Source organism: Bactrocera latifrons, unplaced genomic scaffold, assembly GCF_001853355.1.
Source record: "Bactrocera latifrons isolate USDA-ARS-PBARC rearing strain unplaced genomic scaffold, ASM185335v1 scaffold_67, whole genome shotgun sequence".
Classification (NCBI taxonomy): domain Eukaryota; kingdom Metazoa; phylum Arthropoda; class Insecta; order Diptera; family Tephritidae; genus Bactrocera; species Bactrocera latifrons.
This window is the reverse complement of record NW_017537345.1, coordinates 615,418-625,104: the sequence shown is the minus strand read 5'-3', so window position 1 is coordinate 625,104 and position 9,687 is coordinate 615,418. Positions and strand designations below refer to the sequence as shown.

The 9,687-nt window shown below is 37.8% G+C and overlaps 1 protein-coding gene across 1 annotated transcript in view; it reads right to left on the bottom strand.

Annotated features, from left to right (window-relative positions):
* Positions 1-1,538: 1,538 nt before the first annotated feature.
* The window catches only part of LOC108975555 (jerky protein homolog-like), a 32,608-nt gene continuing 24,459 nt past the window's right edge, over positions 1,539-9,687 (bottom strand). The window contains exons 2-3 of the mRNA XM_018944112.1: positions 2,384-2,847; positions 1,539-2,327 (exon numbers count right to left, since the gene is read on the bottom strand). Of these exons, the coding sequence (XP_018799657.1) occupies positions 1,539-2,327; positions 2,384-2,847 (1,253 nt within the window). The remainder of the gene's footprint in view (positions 2,328-2,383; positions 2,848-9,687) is intronic.

The window sequence follows — 9,687 nt, the reverse complement described above, 5'->3', positions numbered from 1 at the left end:
TCTGACACATGTGTTTGCAAGGCATGAAAATCAAATAGCCACCATTGCTCAAACACCGCGTTGTTGCTTCCCCTTTTGTTGGTGTCGTTTGCACTGGAATAATGGAAGTGATTTTTTAGGGGTGACTTTCAATGGAGTTCGCTGTGTCCTGTGAGCGTATTCCCCTTCAAATTCATTTCTTAACAAATTGCACAAACTTTTGGGACATTGGAGATTATTTGGAAATACTTCCACAATTTCCATATCTTCAAATGTTGTCACAGAAAATCAGCTGTGTGGCGTTTGACAATGTGCAACAAATGTCACGCGTGAGCCATAATCTCTGCTGGCGGTAAATTGGTAATTGGGTAATCAATATTGACCTTCGTTTATGGGTTAATCCTAGATTTGCAGAATTTTTTCGTTAGACTAGGTTATGTAGTAAAAAATGTTGTAAATATATTTATTCATATTTTATTTATGTATACAAACAAACAAATTGAATTTAAATAATACATTGCATTCGTTGTTTTTTAAATCTGAATTTGAGTTTGAAAACCAAAATCTACTTTCCTCTTTATTAGTATGACTTTTTCCAAAAAGTGCCAGAATTGGATGTTTTGTCGAAAAAATTTGCTATAAGACCTGTAGAGAGAGGATCGACACACACCACCTCTTCGCCGATTTCAAAGAAATCTTGACAGAAATAAAAGGACCTGCTGCTATGTCTGCATTTGGTATCCCCTCAAAACTAATACGGCTGTGTAAACCAACGTTGAGCAATACCAAAAGTTCCGTCAGGATCGAGAAGGACCTCTCCAAGCCGTTCGATACCAAACGAGGTTTCAGACAAGGCGACTTTCTACTGTGCGACTTCAATCTACTCCTGGCGAAAATAATTCGAGCTGCAGATTTAAAAAGAGAAGCTACAATCTTCTGCAAGAGTATACAACTGTTGGCGTACGCCGATGATTATTATTATAATAACCACGAATTAGTTCAGTTTTCTCCAGGTTGAACAAAGAAGCGAAGCAAATGGGTCTGGTAGTGAACGGGGGCACACCAAATATCTCCTGTCCTCACAGAAACAGTCGTCGCACTCGCGACTTGGCTCTCACGTCACTGTTGGCAGTCATAACTTCGAACTTGTAGATAATTTCATTTGTTTTGGAACCAGCAATATTACCGACAACAACACCAGTCTCGAAGTCCAACGCAGAATAACTCTTTACAGCCGGTCCTGCTTCGGACTGAGTAGGCAATTGAGGAGTGGTTCCCGTTTAAGATTTTCAATGAGTTTAACGTCATTTTCACTTCCAAAATGTAACTCTATTATTCTGATCATAACTATATATAAATAAATACAGTAGAATCGCGAAAAAGTGAACCAAAATGTCCCAAGGTGTTTCGATTTTGAAAAAAAAAACACGGAAATAAACATAATTTTGGTGATATAATACGTTCAATTTATTTGCATGACTGACTTTCACTCTTAACAAAACATAAATTTAGATTTAGTTTGTACTTTTTCACATTATACATACATACATATGTACATATTAATTTGTATGGGCTGGTTCAAAGAAGTGGTCGAGACTTGTTTGTTTCTTTTCTTTTGTGTAATAGCTGCTGACAATTTTCGTACGCATATTAATAAGATGTGATATCTGATTTGCATCATTTTTGTTTTCATACCACTTTATCAAGGTATTGATGATGCCTTCAACTGCTTCGGAAAAACTGACTTTCTGTTGTTGCATATCTTCCTCGACAACTGGTTCTTCATTTTCATTGTCAGACACTTCGAAATCTTCATCATCTTCCGTATTTTGATCGTCGTTCCAATTTGCGATGTCTTCACTGCTGACGTCAACACCACCCACCTTGGACAATAACGATTGTACCTGTCGAAGTGTATCATCGTGAGAACTATTTGATCTAATCAATATAAGCAATGGAGTTTCGTCTTCGCTGTCGTATTGATCATCGGCCCACTGTTTTATATTTTTCCAAGCTTTTATAAGCACAGCTCTTGGCAATTCATCCCATGCTAATTTAAGCAGCAAGATGGCATCACGAATTGAATGTCCTTTAAAAATATTTTCAACCGGAATGTTTTCTTGTGCTACAATGTTCCATAACAGTTTAGCCCGGTATTCTAACTTGACCAGTTTTATGGGATTTTGAACCATGGGCTGCAAAACAGTTGTCACGTTAGGTGGTAAAAGCATTGCTGCAATGTTTCCATCATCTGACTGTAACTTGTCAATTGGCTTATGTGCAGTACAGTTGTCAATCAGCAATAATGCCCTTGGTGGTAAATTATTTTCAGCAGAAAATTTGCGAACCTGACAAATATTTTGGCACACTTAAAACTTTTAAAGGATAAAAAAAATAAATTTACCTGCTTAATAAAGGAATGATGGAACCAGCGGAAGAATAGCTCTGAATTCATCCAAGACTTTTGCGAGTTAGCATATTCCAATGGGTTTTCAAACCCTTTGAAGCAACGGGGGTTTGCGGATTTACCAATTATCAATGGTTTCAACTTATGCGAACCATCTGCGTTCGCACACAACATAAATGTGATTCTATCCTTTGCTATTTTTCGGCCAGGTGCCATCTTTTTGTTTGCCGCGACAAATGTTTTATCGGGCAGGAAACGATAAAATAATCCAGATTCATCTGCGTTATAAAGCTGCATGTCCGAAATTTCCATTACATTAATTTTTTCCCGCAAATTATGAATGAACGGTGATATTCCTGTCTTGTCGCTTGAGAGGATTTCCCCACAAATTTTTAAGTGGCAAATACCGAATCTTTTCTTGAAAATTGCAAGCCATCCATCACTTGCGTGAAATTGTTTTCCTGTGTGCAATTTGGCAAATTCGAGCTTGGCTCTTGCCTTTAAAATTGGACCACTCAATTACGCTGTCTTTGGCTTAAGAACCATTTATACAACCTTGCCTCACGAACGGGATATTCCGATTTATGTAAAGTTTTCTTAGTTGTAACTTCATGTGTGTTTGCCCTTGCCTCCAAAATTTCATGACGTGTTTTCTTTATTTTTGAGATGGCCGCCTTAGATACATTATAATCCAACGCCAATCGGTTTCCATGAATACCTTCATCGAGTTTTCTTAAAATCTCAGCTTTTTGATGCAAATTTTATTTGATTTGCAATGATTTTCTCTGCTTTGTTTGCATTTTTTAACACACTAACCATAAACAACACGCAAGTTTAAACGCTCATGACACACTACGTATCTATGTACCTCGCGACACCGACCATAATTTTTTACATAGAAATTCGGGGAATACATAGAAATGATGGGAATACCCGAACTTGTTTTTCTTGCGAAACAAACGGTTGGGTTTGAAAAAATAGAAAAGCTTAAAAAAGTTAACCCAAAGTTAACCCAAACCCAAAGTTAACTTTTTAGAGCAGAACGTGGACGCTCAAAATCGGTAAACTTAGCCGAAGGTTTAACTTTCTCGCGAGTTAACTTTTGCGCGATTATACTGTATATGCATATATTTATGCGTATTAGGTAAAAAAAAAAATATTTTAATAAATGTATGTCATTAAGGGTCTGGAAATGGACTACGTGTCCGTTCATTTGAACACGAAACTTAATAAAAATGCTTGCTTTTCAAATTGAGGACACTTCTCCAAATCTTCTTATAGTTTTTAATCTGGAGCATATAAGTGCCACTTTATAAAATGGTAAACATTACAGTCATGAATGACAAGCTATCATACTCTTGTATATTTATGCACGAAGCTTTAAGTACAGTTCAAGTTGACTAGACGTAATCAACTTTATACGGTGACATAAGTACAATGTTAACATAACTTGTTAATAAAATAGTATTTTTTTTGTTTTACAAAAGAAAAATACTAGATTTTTCGGAGAAGACGGCGTTTTGTTGTTATGTTTTTTGGTAAGTAAGTACATATACTGATTATAACTATAATCAGGACACTTTTAAAAAGGCCAAAGGGTAATGACTGTAGCAGAAGATAGCAAAAATGTACTGTAAATGGAGACTTGTTGAAGTGGAAAACCCCATAACATGTGGTCGTCAGAGTCATCGAAACAATCACCCACCTCAAAGTGGGTTTCTGCATACATTCAATGACACGGAAGTTCTTGAAAGCTTCAATTTGCGTCAGCTGTTACCAAAATGTAACCTAAATTTGGAAGAATAGAATTTAACTGTAGTCACTGAATGCCTAATTAGACGTTTTGGGAAAATTTTGCCCGGAAACAAAGAACTGCAAAAAATGAAGCTCAAAGCGGAAGTAGCGCTTTTTTAACCACCTTGGAAAATGAAAATGACTACGAGAACACAAGCGCTTTTTTGCTTAGAAAAATACTGAGATAAGGATATACATCCGTCGATTCATATTATCCTTTACATACTCTGCAGCCACAAATTCTGGCGCTGAACTATCATTTTCTTCTTTGAGCCGAATCAAAATTTGGCTCAGAACAACGATGCTTCAGAAAAGATTAACCGACTAAGCACTCCTTAACATAAACTACAAAATTCCTGTGAAACCAGAATAAATAATAGTAAAATTTAGCAAAATGAGCAAACACCGCATTGATTTTATGCTGTAAATTAAATGTTGAAATATGTATAAAAAATTAAACTATAGCTTCAAGTTAAACATTTCTTAAATTAATAACAAAATCATAAAGATCCACATGTTCGTCACTTACGGAAAGTGAATTTAAGGGACAGACCCATTTTTTTTATATATGCAGTAAGTAGTTCCGTCACAAGATATTTGTAATTGTCAGCTCTCAGATTTCCAAGAAAATTTTTAAGAACGCTTTTAAATGCACTCCAGGCTCGTATTACAGTTTCATTGAGCATTTCCTCAAATGATTAATTTTTCATTAGTTCTCTGATTCGCAGACCCAAAAATATGCCCTCCTTAATTTTTGCTTCACTCACTTATGGAAATTTTTGTTTCAGATACAAGAACCCTCTTCCATTTCTGTCCATTGCCTTAACAAAATTCTTCATTAAACCCAATTTAATATGCAAAGGCGGTAGTAATACCTTTTTGGTATCAACTAGAGGTTCACTGGTAACGTTTTTTTTGTCCCTGAGTGAGTGCCTGACGTACTGGCCATTGCTCGGAGTGGTCATGTGAATTTGCTGAATAGCCAGAAGTTGCACGAAGGTAAATCAGGCGAATGTGGGGGTTGGGGCACAATATTAGTTGAAAATGTAGCGAAATGCTCACGAATAACCAAGGCAGTATGAGATGGTGCATTATCGCACTTCTTTGTTCACTAAATTCAGACATGGTAAAAATCGAAGAATTCACGTTTAGAGCCTCACAAAACGACGCGTATCTCAAATACTAATTAATACTTTGTTCTGAAACTTATCATAAATATCAGTAACAGTACTACCAACTTACAGAAAAAAAAATTTACCGATTCGATAAACATGCGAATTATAAATTAATAACATAATTATATATATAAAATATTGTAAAATCTAAAGCCGCAGGTTACAGAATATCTATCGGATCGGTTTTCAGATTTTACTTTAGGGTATCAGACTGCATTAGAAACCCCTAAGAATTTTCATGTCACAAATTATGTGTCTACCAGTGTAATTTAAGGTTGCAAAACTCTTAGTTTTAACGTCTTTTTTATTTAAGCACAAAAAAATAAATACAAGTACGTTGGACAGAATGTTGCGTATACGCCATGACGTACAGTGTTAAAGTGTGCAAGCATTTAAAGCGATATTCTATTAATAAATACCGTATGTAAATAATACTGCCATTGAATTCCGATATTTTCCTATTACATACTACCGACATACATACATATATACATACGCCTTTATCTTCTTTACTGGCGTAGACTCCGCTTACGCGGTTATATCCGAGTTAAGAACAGCGCACCAGTCGTTTCTCCTTCTCGCTATTTGTCGCCAGTTCGAGATACCGAGTGCAGGTCGTTCTCCACCGGAATGGAAGTCTTTCTCTTTCTCCGCTTTTACCAGCGAATACTGAATCGAAAATCTTCAAAGCTGGAACGTACTCTTCCACCATGATATCATCGTGCATGCCTCGGAAATGATGAAGGAGTTGTAAAGTTTGATCTTGGATCGAGAGAGGACTTTATTTCTCAATTGCCTACTCAGCCCGAAGTCGCATCTGACAAGAGTTATTCTGCGTTGGATTTCGAAGTTGACATTGTTGTTGATGCTAACGCTGGTTCGAAGATAGACGAAATTGGTATCGATCGGATTGGAGAGATCTTTCCCTACTCTCGATAAGATTTGCGATATTAAGGAGGCTAATCCCAAGATAATTGGCGCAGGTTGTAGGGTCTCCCATTTTGTGGATTTCGTGGAGCACATTTTGGTTCCAATCGTCGAGCATCCTTTCATTCGACCATATCTTACAAAGAAGCTGATACATGCAGTTTGTCAATTCTTCGCCGCCATATTTGAATTGTAATCCATCGGCCTCTGCCGCTTCCTTGCTCTTCAGGTGGGTAATTATATTATACTAGTATATGTTTATACATAAATACTTGTGAGTGATAATGAACGTCACGTAGCACATACAGCACAGGTTCTACGGAGCACTGACACTCATTCGTTCCCTGTTATTAATTAATGTTAAAAAAGTAATTTCTAGGCGTGACTTTCCTTAAAAAGAGATAGTTTCGAGCGTATTATGGTTGTAAAATTTTGCTGTTAATCCACATGGAAGAGGGTTCCAGTAGGTAGGTAGGTAAGATGGCTGCGCCTTCGGGCCCAATTAGCACGGGAAGCGTCATTTTGCCACACTATCGTTAGATATTATATCGTGATATCACATTCTTTAGTTGAGCTCAAACCATTTTCTAAAGTAATGATTTCCTAAAGTTCGATGTCTGATTGTGATAGAGCTAGGTACTCACAGTGGAAGTGAAGAATAGTTCTCTGGTTCCCTTCGAGTTTGTAGCTATGGCAAGTGCTGTTATAGAACATAGCCACTTTTAACGCATGTTCTCCAATCTAATAAGTCTTTAGGTTTTGTCTTGTCATAATTGTGTAATTTCTGTTTCGCTGTCCTACATTTGGTTGTAAATTCCATTTACTTTGCGCTATTTGCTTAAATTGCATATTGAGCTCTCTCTTGATATTTCTTGACGAACACGGTAATATCTCTGCCTTGAATTGTTCTATGGAGGCTCCTAAATTAGCCAACTCGTCTCCTCTCCTACGACCGGGGATTCTGGTAATCAAATTCATTTTATATTCAAACTTTCAGACCCCTGTGATAAAGATACATACTTAACATTTCTTAAAGAAACTGGATTAAAATTTTACCAGCATGAAATAACACCGACTGCTCCCTCTCAATTGTCGGAACTTCCAATATCGGAGCACTGGATTACAAACTGGCCGATAAAAATTAAGTTCTTGTATGGAAAACTATTTTATTTAGAAAGATACCTTCACGAAATTTAGCGTGAATTACTATCAAAGGCAATTCTACTATAATATTAGAAGAAATTGTTTTGATGGAAATACTATAGCAAATAGCTGTCATTTAAACTGAACCTTCTAAATGAAGTCATTAGAAAATTTTTAAAACTTATCATGGTTATAATAGCTTTGTTTGCCTAAAACTAAGCAAGATAGATATAGGGTTAATTATATATAAATAATTAGGATAACGAGAAAAGTTGAAATCCGGTTGACAGTCGGTCTGACCGTCCGTCTGCTCGTCCTTGCAAGCTGGAACTTGAGTAAAAATTCAAATATCTTCATGAAACTTGGTACAAATTTCCCATGGCAAAATAGTAAGGCAGAGTTCATAGATGCGCGTTATCCGACTGAAACCGCGCCCACGGAACACCTTTAAAAGAAAACTTATAAATTCCCATAACTAAGCAATAAAATAAGATAGAGAACTGTAATTTAGCCCAGTGGATTACACTAGAAAGGGGCATCTGTGAGCTAAGAAATTTGAAAAAGTGGGCGCGACCCCGCCTTCTAATATGTTTAATGTATATATCTCGAAAACCAGTAAAGTTACAATAGTCAAATTTGTTAAAGAGAATTATTACAGGAACTATTGCCTAAGGTGTGAAATGGATGAAATCGGATGATAACTCCGCCCTTCTTTCATATAACGGTACTATTAAAATCTCTTATCTCAGAACCTGCTCGACCGATATAAACCAAATTCGGTGCTAACATTCTTTTATTTTTCTTATTTGATAGTGCGAAAATGGGCGAAATCGAACTGCACCCATGCTTACTTCTCATATAATACAATTTTAAATTGCTTTTGCTTCACACCTTGTATCAAGAAGATATTAATATTATATTATATAACGAGCTAACGAACAGTTCCGCATTTACGAATAGAAACATTTTCGAATTTCCGGCTGCCTTTATACCGCATATATCGGTAAATATGTAAGTCTTCTTCTTCTTGATTGGCGTAGTCAACGCTTACGCAATTATAGCCGAGTTAACAACCGCGCGCCAGTCGTTTCTTCTTTTCGCTACGTGGCGCCAATTAGATATTCCAAGTAAAGCCAGGTCCTTCTCCACTTGGTCCTTCCAACGGAGTGGAGATCTTCCTCTTCCTCTGCTTCCCCCGGCGGGTACTGCGTCGAATACTTTCAGAGCTGGAGTATTTTCGTCCATCCGGACGACATGACCTAGCCAGCGTAGCCGCTGTCTTTTAATTCGCTGAACTATGTCAATGTCGTCGGATATCTCGTACAGCTCATCGTTCCATCGAATGCTTAACCACCATAAATTTTTCGCAGAACTTTTCACTCGGAAACTCGTAACGTCGACTTATCATATAGCATATAGCAGGACGGGAATTATGAGTGACTTATAGGGTTTGGTTTTTGTTTGTCGAGAGAGGACTTTGCTTCTCAATTTCCTACTCAGTCCGAAGTAGCACCTGTTGGCAAAATGTATCCTGCGTTGGATTTCCAAGCTGACATTGTTTATGTTGTTTACGCTGGTTCCAAGATAGACGAAATTATCTACAACTTCAAAGTTATGACTGTCAACAGTGACGTGAGTGCCAAGTCGCGATTGCGACGACTGTTTATTTGATGACAGGAGATATTTCGTCTTGCCCTTGTTCACTGCCAGACCCATTTGTGTTGCTTCCTTGTCCAGTCTGGTGAAAGCAGAACTAACGACGCGGGTGTTGAGGCCGATGATATCAATATCTTAAACTTAAATTCCAATCGTTGGGCATGCTTTCGTCCGACCATATTTTACAAAGAAGCTAATGCATGCTCCTTATCAGCTTTTCGCCGCCGTGTTTGAATAGCTTGGCCGGCAATCCATCGGCCCCCGCCGCTTTGTTGTTCTTCAGGCGGGTAATTGCTACTCGAACTTCTTCCTGCTCGGGCAATGGGACGTCCGCTCCATCGTCATCGATTGGGGAATCGGGTTCGCTTTCTCCTGGCGTTGTGCCAGTGTTCACTGCCATTCAGCAGGCTGGAGAAGTGTTCCCTCCATGATTTAATTATGATCTAGGCATCGGTGACTAGATCATCTTTGGGATTTCCACAAGAGTATGCTCCGGTCTTGAAACCTTCTGTAAGCCGCCGCATTCTTTCGTAGAATTTTCGCAGCATTACCCCGTACTTACGCATTTCGGCCTCTTTCTTTTTCTGTCTGCAAATGCGTCTCGCT